The following is a 17,915-nucleotide window of genomic DNA, read 5'->3' as shown; positions in this document are numbered from 1 at the left end:
GAGACAGCTAATATGGTTCTGATGGAGGAAAGGTAGCGTCCCTTCAGTACTCCCAGCATCAGCGGCACTTTTCCATGCTCATGGCCTGCCACCTGGCCTCAGTACTTCCTCAGCACCTAACAGTGGTGCCCCCAGTGAGACAGCAGGGCTGAGCCATCCTCAGAGTGGATTCCTTCCATTTTGCCACCAGTCAAAGGTGCCAGGAAAGGTACAGAGAATGGGTAACATCTGCTTAGCTTTAATAGCATACCCCCTCTCTCAGTAATTCCTGGCTTCTATATTTTCTCCAAATCCCTCTCCAATTTAAGCTCAATCCCAACCCTGAGTCTAAAATTTATGACTCTTTATTATCAGTGACCTTGCCTCTTTTATTTCTAGTAAAACTCCCCCTATAAATCTCAGATTCAGATAAGAATTCAGGTTCTAGACAATTTTCTCAGTGCTAATCTCAATGGGAATATTTCATAAATAAAAAAGAGAATTAATCTGTACCAAATTATCTCAATCTTCTGGACTGAAATAATTAACTGATGCATTGCTTTGTCCCTGAGCAAATTGACTGAACAAAAACAGCAAGTAGCTCTTGGATTTTCTCAATAATTTCAAATGAAACAGGTTCTTGTGAGATATTCTGTCATATCTGTTATGAACTAAGAAAAGTTTTCCTCAACTTGTTATTCAAACATCTGATGAGATGCTTTTGCATTTCCCAGTCATTCCCTACCTGTTCTCTGCTGTCTGAAATGCTGTAAACCTTTTTGCCACATTCTTTTCAGAAGATTCTTTTACTTCCTTGTTCTTCAGGCTGTAGTCAAGGGGATTCACTAGGGGAGTGACCACACTGTACTGCAGGGAAAAAGTCAGCTCCAGCAGGGAACTTAAGGTTGGCATGAGATAGCGAAGAAAAGCAGATCCATAGAAGAAGCTCACTGCAGTGAGGTGGGAAGAACAGGTAGAGAAGGCCTTCCTTCTGCCTGCAGTGGAGCTGATGTTCAGGATGGTGGAGACAATGCGGGCATATGAGAAGAAGACCAGGAGTAAAGTTCCAGAAGCATGCACAATGGTGGAGAACCCCAGGACTGAAAAGTTGATGGAGATATCAGAGCAAGAGAGAGAATAGAGATGGCAGCTCACAGCTGAAGTGAGGCATGACATGTGCCCCACAGAAGTCCAAGCTCAAAAACATGAGGGTGTTAATGAGAGCATCCAGAAAGCCCAGTCTTCAGGAGAGCCATACTAGATCACATGTAAACATAGCTGTTTATTCATCAGCTGGCCATAGAGCAAAGGGTGACAGATGGCAGTGTAGTGGTCATAAGCCATGACAGAGAGCATGAAGATTTCCGTCCCTGCCATGGAAAACACAAAAAAAGCCTGGGCAAGGCAACCTTCTACTGAAATTGATTTCTTCTGAGACGGGAGATTCTCTAGCATCTTGGGCACAGTGACTGAAGTTAAACAAAGATCCAGGAAAGAGAGGTGACTGAGGAAGAAGTACATGGGTGAATGGAGGTATGATTCCATCCTGATGACAGTCATCATCATCAGATTCCCTATCAGGGTTAGGAGGTTCTGTAATGGTGCTATGGTTTCCTAAAGCCATGAGAGAAGGTGTTCCACTGGAATGAAAGTAGAAAGAAGTGTGAAGTATTCACCTCCTCTTCATGCCATCTCAGAGTTCTTATTTCATTCCATGCACACATATGTCTCTCTTCAGCCTGCTCATCTTTTACAAGGAGTTAAAAAAAAAGTCTTCCTCCTTTCCCCAAATTCTTCTTTGACTCAATTGCCAGCTGTTTAACTCCTGGAAACATGAGCCAGTCCATCTATCTATGTTCTTTCCCTTTGTGGCTCCTCTACCAAAATAGCTCTGGAGAACTTTATTTAATTTTTCAGTCTAGTCTATGACTAACTGGTTTCATCTTGAACTATCCCTTGTGATTTTTTTTTTTTTTTTTTTCAGCTGTACTGCATGGCTTGCAGGATCTTAGTTCCTTGACCAGGGATTGAATTCACACCATCTGCAGTGAAAAGGCAGAATCCTAACCACTGGACCCCTAGGAAATTCCCTACCATCCCTTGCTTTTATTCTGTAACACTACTGGTCAAAACCAGTAAACTCGGGTGGTTCTGGTATGCCCCCAGTTGCAGAATCAGGGCACCAATTGTCAGATTGTATTTATTCTGGTGACCTCATTACTCTTCTATTCTCTGCCTTCAACTGATAGTCTTTGAAATTTTTTCTCTTTAAATTTTGACCCAAATCCCATTGCTCTTGAATATTCACTATAATTTCTACCTCCTCCCTTATATATGTCTTCCTTCTCTTCCTGCACAGATTATAGAAAAGAATGATATCTGTCATTTTGTGTGTGTGTGTGTGTCAGTTATGTCTAGGTATTATCAAACATTTAGCTTTCCCTCTACTGGAAGATCACAACAAAACTATAAGTGCTGAATTATCTCAAATTTTAGAAGAAGGAAATTCAATCTGAAAATTTTGCAGTAACTTGCTGCTATTGGAAGAGTAAGTGAGTGGGTAAGATTTACATTCATACAGAGTCGGACACGACTGAAGCAACTTAGCAGCAGCAGCAGGTCTATGAAGCTATCATTATCTTTGATTTTTATGTTCTGACCAGCTGATATCCATTTTCTTAAACCTGTTTACTTATCTCCACTCTGTGTTCTCTTTTACTCCTTATTCTGTAAACTCTTTCAACCTTCGTTTGGATATCTATTGCTCTGGTTTTCAGCAGAATGTGTGAGTACTATTTCCTTTTTCTCCAAGCATATTGCTTGCTTATGGAGAACAGATTTGGTATTCAACCATCTTAATTATCTTAAATTTTGAACTACAGCAGAATGAGAGGCATATGATGGGTCCTCAATATTTGTTGGATGTAGAAATAATGAAACTGGTTTAGAAGATATTGTGTGTGCTTTGTTTGAGGAATACCCGCCTCCTCCCTGCCCTCCCCCATACCAGTGTGATCTCTGGTTTCAGAAATAAACAACTTGAGGATGACTGGGAAGTTGTAAAGAAAAGGAAGGCTCTGTGGGGTTTTGTGATTGCAGAGGACTTACTTTCTATTGTACTAGCTGGCACCTAAAGATTCATTCCCTCTGAGGAGTACCTACTAGCTCATTTTGGGCCACATTCAGAAGGTTGCTTAAAAACATGACAATTATTCATCTATCCATCAGATAATTTATTGATCAGTTACTAATTTGTTTAGTCACTTAATATTTCATTTGTCCACTCCATTTTCCATCCTGTCAATTCAGCAAGGAAACCATCTGTTTCATTCAGTTATGCATTATTTCATCAGTTCTGTCATATATCTAATTACTCAAAGTATTATAGATTTATTTTGTGCTAGGCTTACTTACAATTGATTGGGCAAAAAGACCTTGCTTAACCTTTACTGAATTGTTGTGTCAATACACTTATTTGTCCTGTTTTTCCAGTTACATTTTCCCAGAATCCAGGGTTGAGTTCTTGCACTGGTTAATTTCTTTGTAGCCAGCGTGAAATCTCAGACTCTGTTCTGTCATGAGTGCTCTTTCCTGGTATGATAATTCCTCACTGAAATCTTGATCTGTCAACTAGAACTGGGAATCAACTTCGAATTTCCCAAGCTTTCACGCTGGGAATCTCACCAAAGTCTCAGTTGTTCTTGCCCAAAGAACTTACCAGAGTAGATTCAATTCTTGCTGGGCTAGCCAATGCCCTGCTTTTCCTAAATTTCCTTTATTTTTCTATTTCTGTTTAGACAAGTTCTTATACTTTCACCCCTTATCAGAACCCATATTGAAATTACCTCTTGATTCTATCTGGTGAGTAAGTTGTAGTCCAACATGGTGACCTAAATTAATATTTACTCTTCAGTAAAGATGAATAATGGAATGATAACCAAATGGAAAAGTCAATTTTTCCTGTCTTTGAGTTTGTAAAATCTTACAGAAATAAACAATTCTTTGTGTTCTTCAGTAGCAAAGTGGTCAATCCAGTCCATTCACTTTAACTGGAAAATTTCTCAAAATTTGTAATTTACTTTCCAATTTTGGTCAGACACAGTTTGGCCACATTTGCTCCACATTTATTCTCCAGTTTTCCATATTTACTCTCAGTGTAGACCTAGTTACTATCCAAGTTTTATTTCCAGCACTCAGCCTGAGATAACTCTAGGATATCCAAAGGACTTTGGAGAAACCGTGAAAGATCCAATATTTGAAAACCTCTGTCTTCTGCTAACATCTCACAAAGCCCATCAGCAAGGCAAGTGGAAGCCCAAGTTGTAAGATTCTATGATTTTCTCCCTCTGACTCCCAACATAGATCCTCTGACTGTGAGCATGCAAAGACAGAACTTCATTTCAACCTTGCAGTGAAAGTTATATACTCATTTCAAATTCTTGTCACTTACCTTGAAAGGGAACACAGTGGCTTCAATTCACATTAAAGTTGAATGCTTATTTTGAAATTCAGAAAAAGGTAGAGAGAAGTTTTGATGCTTACATAGAGAAGAGGGGAAGATAAGAACATAAAGCTCAAGGTGATTCTCTTAATAGAAATGTGCTATTTACCAATTCGCTGGGTAACTGTGTGTGAGCACTTCTTAAAATAGGTCAGCTCTTAATATCTTATAAATGTTCATGTCAGATATTATCTTAAAGAGAAGAAGAGCAAGATATTGCATTTCTGGATCACTGAAGAATAATAAAAAATAATTATCACTTTCTACCGTATTATTTTTTACTTGTGTTTACACTACTGTGAATTCATTTTACTTAAATTAACATTTGCCTAAATTTAAAATTCAACAAATTCAGAAAGCAAAAGAACATAAATGCCATTATAAATTATTAATTCATTTATATCCAATGATTTTACATCATTCCCAAAAAGATATTCTAAGAAAACAGTCTCCAGATTTATCTACTAAGTATATGTGAAGGTTGCTCAGTTGTGTCTGACTCTTTGTGACTCCATGGGCTGCAGCCCACCAGGCTCCTCTGTCCATGGAATTCTCCAGGCAAGAACACTGGAGTGGGCTGCCACTTCCTTCTCCAGGCTACTAAGTGTAATCACACACAAAATATCCACTAATTACATTAATGACTGGATGGACAGCTTAATGAAAATAGAAAGAGAGACAAGTATAGAGTTGGAAGGCAGAAATGGTCTGGGTAACAATTATTGGAAATATAAGAAACTCAGAAGAGTATACGGAATATGGGTATCCCAAGCACAACTTGAAAAGGACAGAAGTGGAAAATGAGAGAAGGGATGGAGGACATGTGGTTTGTATTCATGGAAGACAGACTTTGCATACCTTAATATTCTCCTTATAAGCTTCACCGGATCCTGCTCTTCCTGGTCTCCTTTAACCATGAATTTTGTTAATGACCAGAATATTGTTGATGACTAAGGTGCTTAATAATAGCAGAAAGGTGAACTATTTTTAGCACATGTATTTAGAGTCTAAAAGAAGGAGGAGGATGTCAGGCTACTAAAGTTTATCAACTATGTTATGCTTTTTCCTATTCCTCCCCAGAATGGGGCTCTTCAGGCTCTTGCTTTAAGCTCCCCAGATCAATGCAGATCACATAACCAGTTTGTGCTTAACTCTAAAAAGCATAGATAGGATTTATTTGGTAGATGCTAAGAGCTTCAAAGGAGAGAGACACCCATAAAGTTCTTAGTGTGTGAAACTCAGACTGCAGCACAAGGAAAAGATGATGGGAGAACTTAAGATAAAAGAAAGTGCTTGAGAAAGCCAGGTGCAGAAGGCTGGAGAAGGAAAAGAAAACAGAAGCTGGAAGTCCCAGGTGGGAATGAAGGAAAATTTTAGAGAAATTGTAGAGGTCTGGGTTTTTGTGGCATAAAGCTCATCTTTTGAGTCTAGTCTCACTGTGTAATAAGAAGTCATCTTTGGTCAGGTGACCACTACTCACAGGGAAATCAATAATTCTTCAGGTGAATTCCATAAAGTGTACATGTTAGGTTTTCTATTTACAAATATCACAAGGGAGAGAAAACTGACTAACTCAGGTGAAGAAGTTGAAAGCTGCCTTGGTCCTGCCACTTTCAAATTCTGACAGGAGCACAGGAGAAATTTCTCTCATGTCATCCCAAGCCAATTCACAGAAGCTATTCTTCATTTAACACTCTTGTGAGTCTATATACCAGGCAAAGAATATCAGTGAAGCAAGTGATTTTCAGATAGAATCTAGCTGAAGGGAAGCCAGAGAAGCTGGTGGAGCTGATGAAACTTAGCAGTGCAAGAGAGCTGTAGTCCCTGAGGTCAAATCTGAAGCCAAATTTTGAACTTAGAAGAGTGAAGGCTGTAGAACTCCTAGGTGAATCTCACAAATATAAGCTATAGAACTTTATGATTGAAGTTCTTACTGTAAACCCTGGAATAGTGTGGGTTTTAAAAGCAGGCAAGCTGAGGAACTTACCTAGCAGTCCAGCAGTTAAGACTCTGTGCTTCCCCTGCAGAGGATGTGGGTTCAAGGGAACTAAGATCCCACATGTCTTGAGGTGTGGCTAAGAAAAGAAAAGTAGGCAAGCTGAGAAGTCTTTGCCTATTGGCCACTTAAACTGGAGGGATACTTTATTAGGAAATTATCAAGGAAGGTGTTTAGCAAGATGTAATTCACCTGACAGCTCACTTTCCCATATTCACAAGAAACTGTAGTTTTTGTGTGTGTGTGTGTGAATTTATTTATTTTAATTGGAGGCTAATTACTTTATAATATTGTATTGGTTTTGCCATACATCAACATGCATCCGCCAAGGGTGTACACGTGTTCCCCATCCTGAACCCCGCTCCCACCTCCCTTCCCATACCATCCCTCTGGGTCATCCCAGTGCACCAGCCCCAAGCTTCCTGTATCCTGCATCGAACCTGGACTGGCGATTCATTTCTTATATGATATTATACATGTTTTAATGCCATTCTCCCAAATCATCTCCCCTGTCCCTCTCCCACAGAGTCCAAAAGACTGTTCTATACATCTGTGTCTCTTTTGCTGCCTCGCATACAGGGTTGTTGTTGCTGCTGCTAAGTCACTTCAGTTGTGTCCGACTCTGTGCGACCCCATAGACGACAGCCCACCAGGCTCCCCGTCCTGGGATTCTCCAGGCAAGAACACTGGAATGGGTTGCCATTTCCTTCTCTAATGCATGAAGTGGAAAAGTGAAAGTGAAGTCGCTCAGTCCTGTCCGACCCTCAGCGACCCCATGGACTGCAGCCCACCAGGCTCCTCCATCCATGGGACTTCCCAGGCAAGAGTACCAGAGTGGGGTGCCATTGCCTTCTCCGAGGGTTGTTGTTACCATCTTTCTAAATTCCATATATATGCATTAGTATACTGTATTGGTGTTTTTCTTTCTGGCTTACTTCACTCTGTATAATAGGCTCCAGTTTCATCCATCTCATTAGAACTGATTCAAATGTATTCTTCTTCATTTTACAGTTATTTAGATGATTGCAAAATACAGATTAAACAAAGCAGAAGCAGCATGAGAATTGATTTATGTCTTACAGGTCTTATGTCTTATAGGTACCAATGAATTATGTGAGATTGATGCAGTGCCTTAAAACCAGCAAACCATAAGCCCCTACACAGTGACCAGTTGTTTGACAGCTGAGAGGTGAGGGACAAAGATGGTTTCAGGACTCCTCTGTCATAAGATCAAATTATTTGTCTAAGGCACATTGCCTACACTCTACACGGGGAAGATCTTGATGAGATCAGCTAATTGGAGAATATGCAAGTCTGAATAATGACTATGTGAGAAATAAAGTTTCTAGAGCCACAGCGCCTCCTTATAGCCTCTTACACTGGTGATTTGGCCAGCACTATGCACATACATGAGGGCTTTCTTGATAGCTCAGTTGGAAAAGAATCCACCTGCAATGCAGGAGACCCTGGTTTGATTCCTGAGTCGGTAAGATCCACTGGAAAAGGGATAGGCTACCCACTCCAGTATTCTGGCCTGGAGAATTCCATGAACTGTATAGTCCATGGGATTGCAAAGAGTTGGACTTGACTGAGCAACTTTCACTTTCACTTTTCACTGCGCATACATGAGTTCTTAGAAATTTTATCCGAGTCTGAGCTCCATCTCTATACATTCATTGTCTCTCTGCAGAGCTTTTAGCTTTTTAAGCCTGTCTTCTATGGCCACCCAGTTGGACTTCTTTTATTTTCAACCCTCTACCCTTACCTATGACTTTTTTCTCTTAAAGATCCAGGACCCTACATTCTTATCAAATGTATGGCTTTTAGCATATTCTCCAGTTAGTAAAAATAATGATAGATTCATGAAACTAATAATTTTACTAAAACAGATGTTTCAGAATGAGAAAAATGGATCAATTTGTTCATAACAAAGTTTTCTAGACAAGGTGATTATTTTAAAAGAAAATAAAGGGAGCTTTCCTTCCTATAACTTTATGCCATTCTCTCATGTATTTCTAATGTAGGTTGTAGCATCTGATGTTGTGAGTACTCAAGAGTGCTCCTTACTACTGCAAACTCACCTAATGTCCTTTTCTATGCAGATTTATTCCAGTTCTTCACTATCCTATATTTTCATTTCAGCACCTGATATGCTGCAAATACTTTTCCAAAGTTCTTTTCAGAGCCACCTTCACCTCCTTGTTTTTCAGACTGTAAATGAGGGGATTCAGCATGGGTGTGATGACAGTATACTGCACAGAGAAGATCAGTTCTGCAGGGGATCCTGAATTTGGCATAAGATGGCGGAGCAAACCTGAGCCAAAGTACAGTGTCACTGCAGTGAGGTGGGAAGAGCAGGTGGAGAAGGCCTTGCTTCTGCCTGAGGTAGAGCTGATGCTCAGGATGGCGGTGATAATGTGGGCATAGGATAGGGAGACCAAAAGGAAGGTTCCCAGCCCATGCAGCAGAGTGGAACAGAGCAAGGCAATGAGGTTTCTGGAGATATCAGAGCAGGACAGGGAGAGGAGAGAGGGCATTTCACAGCTGTAGTGAGGGATGATTTTGGCCTCACAGAAGATCATGTTCACAGCTAGGAAGATGTTGATGAGTGCGTCCAGAAAGCCCAGGCCCCACGAGCCCCACACAAGCTGAATGTACAGCTTTTTACTCATGATCTGTCCATAGAGTAGAGGGTGGCAGATCGCAGCATAGCGGTCATAGGCCATCACTGAGAGCAGACAGGCTTCGGTCCCTGCAGCAACAAACACAAAGAAGACCTGAGCTAGGCAGCCCTCTACCGATATTGTTTTCCTTCGAGACAGGAGGTTCTCCAACATCTTGGGCACTGTGACTGAAGAGAAGCAGATATCAACGAAAGAGAGGTGGCTCAGGAAGAAGTACATGGGCGTGTGGAGGTGGGAATCAGCCTTGATCACCAGCAACATCATCAAGTTCCCCATTATTGTCAGAAGGTAAATCCCCAGGAATAGCACAAAGAGCAGAGCCTGGGTGTGAGGGTTGGCAGACAGTCCGAGGAGGATGAACTCTGTGACAGTGCTGTGGTTCCTCAAGTCCATTTACAAAGGCCTTTCCCTAGAAATAATATAAACAGGCATGGGAGCCAAAAGTCTTTTTCCCCAGACCTCTCCCCTCCCGATAACAGGGGGTTTTCCTCGGTGACCTCAGGCTATACTGGAATTTTTCCATTGTATTTGTCCTCTGTTCATATCACCATTATTTGTAAATGTTTTTGCTTTCTATTATGACCTCAGTTTGTGTCAATCACTTGAAACAAAAAGATGATCAAGATATGATATCCATTGAAGAATGTGCATATGAAGAGTAAATATATAACTGTAATTACTACAATGGGAACTCAAATTGAGATTTAGTGAGGGCCAATAATGACATTACATTGAGTGAATTTGACAATATCCTTAAGAAAGCAATATGATTGCACTTGGAAAATGTTTCTGACAAATATTCAGTTTGCATGAACATGAAGTTTGTATTCAAAGGCTCAGAGAAAAATCAAGTTATATTTGGTTTAACATAATGGCAACCTGCTCCAGTATTCTTGCCTGGAAAATTCCATGAATAGAAGAACCTGGTGGGTGACTGAGTAACCGAGCACAAAATCAGATCTAAGATGCTGACACCTAGGGAATAAATGGGCATCAGAGATAGTGGCTAAAAATGTGGGCTCCTGCATCAGACTAGGTTCAAATTTCAGCTCTACCTCTAATTAGGTACATGACTTTGTACATGATGCATAAAACTCCTTGCTTGGATTTCCTTATGTTTAAAATGAAAATTAATAACAGTACTAAGAAAGGTTCTAAGATTAAATATGAGATTATATATAAAGTTCTTAAAAAGCATCTACTCCTAACTGTCCATTACTGCTATTATTTGAGATTGTAAGTCTAGGCAAAAGTCACCTAAATTCTCACATATGGTGAAGCTCTGTTAAAGACTAAAGTTGTTTCTGTTAATACTGCTGTTGTACTTAACTTTACATACCTGTATATACTTTATATACCTTATATACCTTTACCAAGAGAAGTGTATGAACACAGTTGTAAAGTAAATTTTAGAATTATTTTGGAGGAGAGAAATTTGTAATTACTGTGGGTACTTTCACTCAGAAAGGAGGAAATAAAAGTATTTCCACTATATATATATATATATACACACATATATACATATATATATATTTATATACACATATATACATATATATATATATTTTATATAAGTATTTTCTACTGTAAGTATAGCTGTAAGACTAAAGAGATGACTGGGGAAAAAAAGTGGGTGGGACTCAGTGTGAATCCCTGGGCCCACCTGGAGGAGCATTATTGGGTTGGATGTGTTCCCAGGTCAGGTTAAAATCTCTAGGAAAGTCAGCAAGAGGAGTGCTTGAGAGGTTTCATGCTGCAGGAAAGAGTAGCAGCCAGGAAAGAGGACTCTGCCCAGTACCACACATTCTGGACCTCCCTCCAATACAGTGTAGCAAACAGGTTTGGAAATTAATCCTGTAGGACAGTAAGAGTTTGACTCAGAGCTCTTACCTTCTGTTGGAAATACCCACTGCAGCTACTGTCTCTCCCTTAGGAGGAAATCTCTACCCATTTTTTCTGCTCACATTCAGAGGCCTGTTTAAAATAGGAATAGAACATTCACTCATATTCCTCTTTTGCAGATATTTAGATATTAGATGAACTTTTGTCTTTCGTCCTTAGAAACTGTCCTCACTCTCCATATCCCAAATTTCTCCTCCATGGCCAGATTCTGTTTATGTCTCTCGACTCTGTTTCTTATAAGTCTTTGGGTCTTGATTACAACAAGGCTCTTTTCGCCTGAATGCTGCATAGTTTCCAGTGATTTCCAGCTTTGTCCTCACACCTGGAAGTCTGGTCTTCGGTTACCCACAGGACTCATTGAGGTGGCTCAGTCAGTTTCCTGGTCCTGTCCTACTCATTAACTCCTTAGCCATAAACCCACCTCAGAATCCTCCCCACTTCCCCAAAGCAGATTACCTGTACATCCTGTTGGAGAAGGCACTCTGCTTTCCAATGTGACTGCAGAACTTTTATTTAGATTCATCTATTAAGAAGGAAGATGATTCATCTACCAAGAAAAGTGGTTTCTAAGTCTTTTATCGTGGGAGAATTTATAAAATCCCAGTGATGATATGTTTCACTGAATTCTACACTAATAAACTTATATGGCCAGAGAGCAGTTTTCTTTCAGTGGGTCTCAAATACACCTTAGTTTTCTTTGTGTCCAGTATCACATCCCAGCCACACATAGTATTATTTGAGTTTAACCATTCCACAGAGCAGCTACGTTTAGGCAGTTGGCTGGTTTGATTCCTTGCCCTTGGCAGCCTAGGAGGTGGTAAGGGCACAGCTTTTATATCACATAGTCACCATCTGAAGTTGGACTTAGTTTTCAAGAACTGTTTTCAACACTGAGTTTTGTAAAGACCAAGGGGGATCTCTTAGGTGTGGCCTTTGGAATGTCTAGGTGATGCAATGACCTTTAAATATTAATTCTAAAATCACCTGAGCTAGTGGGAGTTAGAAATAAGAATGGCCAAAGGGGTATTTATCTGAATCCCCAAGCAGGAAAGGAATAGTTTACAAGTGACACTCCAAGGGCTGTCTTCTCTCTGGCTGAAATCACCTCCAGTTAAACTTGCTGTGTAAAAGTATTTTGTTCAAATAAGTAAAAAGACAAAAAATAAGGACAATCATTTTCTTAAACTGTTCTAATTTTATTTACTTTGATAGATCCAATTTGTGTGCTCCCATGTTTGGGAGCATTTAGGGAAATGCTTGTTAATAAGTTTATTATAGTCTTAAGTAAGAATAGTCTCATATAAACCAAAATTTCTATTTGTTTGTTACAGTGAATTAAAAAGTTTTCATTCAAACTAGACTTTTGTGACCTGATAATTATTCCCTACTGTCACTTGCCAATTAAGCTAGTAAGCAAAAGAAATATAATAGATATTTGGGATAATTAAATTTACTTTTTTTTAAACATTTAATCTTTTATTAATCTATACGGAATTCTAATTTTATGTTTATTTATTTTCTCTTTACAACCTTTGTTCTTATATGTCTCTAAGACTATTCATGTATGTTGTTCAATTGCTCAGTTGTCGCTGACTCCTTGCAGCCCCATAGACTGCGGCATGCCAGGCTTCCCTGTCCATCACCAACTCCCAGAGTTTACTCAAACTCATGTCCATTGAGTCGGTGATGCCATCCAACCATTTCGTCCTCTGTCATCCCTTTCTCATCCTGCCTTCAATCTTTCCCAGGATCAGGGTCTTTTCAAATGAGTCAACTCTTCACATCAGGTGGCCAAAGTATTGGAGTTTCAGCTTCAGCGTCAGTCCTTCCAATGAATATTCAGGATTGATTTCCTTTAGGATTGACTGGTTTGATCTCCCTGCAGTCCAAGGGACACTCAAGAGTCTTCTCCAACACCACAGTTTGAAAGCATCTGTTCTTAAGTGCTCAGCCTTGTTTATGGTCCAAAATCATATCCATACATGACTACTGCAAAAACCATAGCTTTGACTAGATGGACCTTTGTTGGCAATGTCTCTGCTTTTTAATATGCTGTCTAGAGTTGTTATAACTTTTCTTTCAAAGAGCTGCTGCTGCTGCTGCTGCTAAGTCGCTTCAGTCGTGTCCGACTCTGTGCAACCCCATAGACGGTAGCCCACCAGGCTCCCCCGTCCCTGGGATTCTCCAGCAAGAACACTGGAGTGGGTTGCCATTTCCTTCTCCAATGCATGAAAGTGAGAAGTGAAAGTGAAGTTGCTCAGTTGTCTCCGACTCTTAGCGACCCCATGGACTGCAGCCCACCAGGCTCCTCCATCCATGGGAATTTCCAGGCAAGAGTACTGGAGTGGGGTGGCACCGTTAAATTTCATGGCTGCAGTAACCATCTGCATTGATTTTGGAGTCCAAGAAAAGGAGATGCAATTTAAACCACAATGAGATACTATTATACACAGACCAGAATCTGTTGTTTGTCCATTTAAAATTATTATTTAAACTGTATCTTCTTTTACAACTAAATTACTTAACATAATAACAAAAATTAAGTTACTAATACTTCAAAAATAAAGAGATAAAATGTGTAAAAATTATATTTAAATGAGAAACATCATCACGAACTGGTCACATTAAAAGAGTTCCTCTCACTGAGGAAGGAAAAAATACCTTGCATCTAGTAGCCATCGGACTGCAGCCACTCCTTACACTGAGCCCTGAGGAAACTCAGGATGTGAAAACACAGGATACTGGCTACAGATAATTAAGGTGCTTATCAAAGAAATGATTTTAGTGAGCCCAGGCTCTTGCATCTTCCCAACATAGAAAAGTGCTGAATTCCTTTACTTAAGATATATATATATATATATATATATATATATATATATATATTTTAATTAACAATAATCTTTTGGTATTCAGACTCAGTTCAGTTCAGTTCAGTTCAGTCGTGTCCGACTCTTTGTGATCCCATGAACGGCAGCACGCCAGGCCTCCCTGTCCATCACCAACTCCCGAAGTTTACTCAAACTCATGTCTATCGAATAATTTGTGAATAAATAGTAAATAATTCAATAACATCTGCCTACCAATTGTATAATTGTACCACTTCTTGATGACCCCTTTTCATCCATTTCCATCCTCTGCACTTTGCAGAACTGTTCTAGCCTCTCACTAGCTGCCCATTCTACAATAACAATGTACTCAAAAAGATGCTTATTAAATTCCTTTTCTCTAATAATAAATTTTGTCTATAAGCAATTTATAGATTCAATGCAATCCCTATCAAGCTACCAACAGTATTCTTCACAGAGCTAGAACAAATAATTTCACAATTTGTATGGAAATACAAAAAACCTCGAATAGCCAAAGCTATCTTGAGAAAGAAGAATGGAACTGGAGGAATCAACCTGCCTGACTTCAGGCTCTATTACAAAGCCACAGTTATCAGGACAGTATGGTACTGGCACAAAGACAGAAATATTGATCAATGTAACAAAATAGAAAGCCCAGAGATAAATCCACGCACATATGGACACCTTATCTTTGACAAAGGAGGCAAGAATATACAATGGATTAAAGACAATCTCTTTAACAAGTGGTGCTGGGAAAACTGGTCAACCACTTGTAAAAGAATGAAACTAGAACACTTTCTAATACCATACACAAAAATTAAACTCAAAATGGATTAAAGATCTCAACGTAAGACCAGAAACTATAGAACTCCTAGAGGAGAACATAGGCAAAACACTCTCCGACATACATCACAGCAGGATCCTCTATGACCCACCTCCCAGAATATTGGAAATAAAAGCAAAAATAAACAAATGGGACCTAATTAAACTTAAAAGCTTCTGCACAACAAAGGAAACTATTAGCAAGGTGAAAAGACAGCCTTTAGAATGGGAGAAAATAATAGCAAATGAAGCAACAGACAAACAACTAATCTCAAAAATATACAAGCAACTCCTACAGCTCAACTCCAGAAAAATAAATGACCCAATCAAAAAATGGGCCAAAGAACTAAATAGACATTTCTCCAAAGAAGACATACAGATGGCTAACAAACACATGAAAAGATGCTCAACATCACTCATTATCAGAGAAATGCAAATCAAAACCACTATGAGGTACCATTTCACGCCAGTCAGAATGGCTGCGATCCAAAAGTCTACAAGCAATAAATGCTGGAGAGGGTGTGGAGAAAAGGGAACCCTCTTATACTGTTGGTGGAATGCAAACTAGTACAGCCACTATGGAGAACAGTGTGGAGATTCCTTAAAAAACTGGAAATAGAACTGCCTTATGATCCAGCAATCCCACTGCTGGGCATACACACTGAGGAAACCAGAAGGGAAAGAGACACGTGTACCCCAATGTTCATCACAGCACTGTTTATAATAGCCAGGACATGGAAGCAACCTAGATGCCCATCAGCAGATGAGTAGATAAGAAAGCTGTGGTACATATACACAATGGAGTATTACTCAGCCATTAAAAAGAATACATTTGAATCAGTTCTAATGAGATGGATGAAACTGGAGCCCATTATACAGAGTGAAGTAAGCCAGAAAGAAAAACACCAATACAGTATACTAACACATATATATGGAATTTAGAAAGATGGAAACAATAACCCTGTGTACGAGACAGGAAAAGAGACACCGATGTATAGATCAGTCTTATGGACTCTGTGGGAGAGGGAGAGGGTGGGGAGATTTGGGAAAATAGCATTGAAACATGTATAATATCATGTATGAAACGAGTCACCAGTCCAGGTTCGATGCACGGTACTGGAGGCTTGGGGCTGGTGCACTGGGACGACCCAGAGGGAGGGGAGGGGAGGGAGGAGGGTGGAGGGTTCAGGATGGGGAACGTGGGTATACCTGTGGCGGATTCATTTCGATATTTGGCAAAACTAATACAATATTGTAAAGTTTAAAAATAAAATAAAATTAAAAAAATAATAAAGTCAAACCAGTCAATCCTAAAAAAAAATCAATCCTGAACATTCATTGGAAGGACTGATGATGAAGCTGAAACTCCAATACTTTGGCCACTTGATATGAAAGGCTGACTCATTAGAAGAGACCCTGATGCTGGGAAAGATTGAAGGGTGGAGGAGAAAGTGAATGACAGAGGATGAGATGGTTGAATGGCATCACAGACTAAACGGACATGAGTTTGAGCAAGCTCTGGGAGCTGGTGATGGACAGCGAAGCCTGGTGTGCTACAGTCCATGTGGTTGCAAAGAGTTGGACATGACTGAGCGACTGAACTGAACTGACTGAATAATAAAATAATAAATAATAAATTTTACCAAATGTATTGATTTGGTAATATCACAAATTTTGCATAGAAACATATTATACCTTTTAATATCTTGACATTTTTTCCCTTGGCATTTGATTAACTTCAAGATAATTAAATTATTGATTTTACACATACATTTTCTCCTAGATGTCAGTTCAGTCCATTCACTCAGTCGTGTCCGACTCTTTGTAACCCCATGAACTGCAGCATTCCAGGCCTCCCTGTCCATCACCAACTCCCGGAGTTTGCTCAAACTCATGTCCATCGAGTCGGTGATGCCATCCAGCCATCTCAACCTCTGTCGTCCCCTTCTCCTCCTGCCCACAATCCCTCCCAGCATCAGAATCTTTTCCAACGAGTCATCTCTTCACATGAGGTGGCCAAAGTATTGGAGTTTCAGCTTTAGAATCAGTCCTTCCAATGAACACCCAGGATTGATCTCCTTTAAAATGGACTGGCTGAATGGATACAAAAACAAGACCCCTACATATTTTGTCTACAAGAGACCCACCTCAAAACAGGGGACACATACAGACTGAAAGTGAAGGGCTGGAAAAAGATTTTCCATGCAAATAGGGACCAAAAGAAAGCAGGAGTAGCAATACTCATATCAGATAAAATAGACTTTAAAACAAAGGCTGTGAAAAGAGACAAAGAAGGTCACTACATAATGATCAAAGGATCAATCCAAGAAGAAGATATAACAATTATAAATATATATGCACCCAACACGGGAGCACCACAGTATGTAAGACAAATGCTAACAAGTATGAAAGGAGAAATTAACAATAACACAATAATAGTGGGAGATTTTAATACCCCACTCACACCTATGGATAGATCAACTAAACAGAAAATTAACAAGGAAACACAAACTTTAAACGATACAATAGACCAGTTAGACCTAATTGATATCTATAGGACATTTCATCCCAAAACAATGAATTTCACCTTTTCTCAAGCGCACATGGAAACTTCTCCAGGATAGATCACATCCTGGGCCATAAAGCTAGCCTTGGTAAATTCAAAAAAATAGAAATCATTCCAAGCATCTTTTCTGACCACAATGCAGTAAGATTAGATCTCAATTACAGGAGAAAAACTATTAAAAATTACAACATATGGAGGCTGAACAACACGCTGCTGAATAACCAACAAATCACAGAGGAAATCAAAAAGAAATCAAAATTTGCATAGAAACGAATGAAAATGAAAACACAACAACCCAAAACCTGTGGGACACTTTAAAAGCAGTCCTAAGGGGAAAGTTCATAGCAATACAGGCACACCTCAAGAAACAAGAAAAAAGTCAAATAAATAACCTAACTCTACACCTAAAGCAACTAGAAAAGGAAGAAATGAAGAACTCCAGGGTTAGGAGAACGAAAGAAATCTTAAAAATTAGAGCAGAAATAAATGCAAAAGAAACAAAAGAGACCATAGCAAAAATCAACAAAACCAAAAGCTGGTTCTTTGAAAGGATAAATAAAATTGACAAACCATTAGCCAGACTCATCAAGAAACAAAGGGAGAAAAATCAAATCAATAA

General features: G+C 39.5%; 1 protein-coding gene and 1 pseudogene across 1 annotated transcript; both read right to left on the bottom strand.

Moving 5' to 3' along the window:
* Positions 1-720: 720 nt before the first annotated feature.
* Positions 721-5,397, bottom strand: LOC102287890 (olfactory receptor 8S1-like; annotated as a pseudogene).
* A 3,217-nt stretch (positions 5,398-8,614) lies between these two features.
* LOC102288170 (olfactory receptor 8S1) lies at positions 8,615-9,553 on the bottom strand. The gene has a single exon (XM_005910562.2). The coding sequence runs from the start codon at positions 9,551-9,553 to the stop codon at positions 8,615-8,617; it is 939 nt and encodes a 312-aa protein (XP_005910624.2).
* Positions 9,554-17,915: the final 8,362 nt, after the last annotated feature.

Source organism: Bos mutus, chromosome 5, assembly GCF_027580195.1.
Source record: "Bos mutus isolate GX-2022 chromosome 5, NWIPB_WYAK_1.1, whole genome shotgun sequence".
NCBI classification, from domain to species: Eukaryota; Metazoa; Chordata; class Mammalia; order Artiodactyla; family Bovidae; genus Bos; species Bos mutus.
The sequence above is the reverse complement of the archived record's forward strand: the minus strand, read 5'-3'. Positions and strand labels throughout refer to the sequence as shown.

Excerpts from the sequence above, each read along its gene's own strand:
- LOC102288170 (XM_005910562.2), bottom strand. The coding sequence starts at position 9,553 with ATGGACTTGAGGAACCACAGCACTGTCACAGAGTTCATCCTCCTCGGA.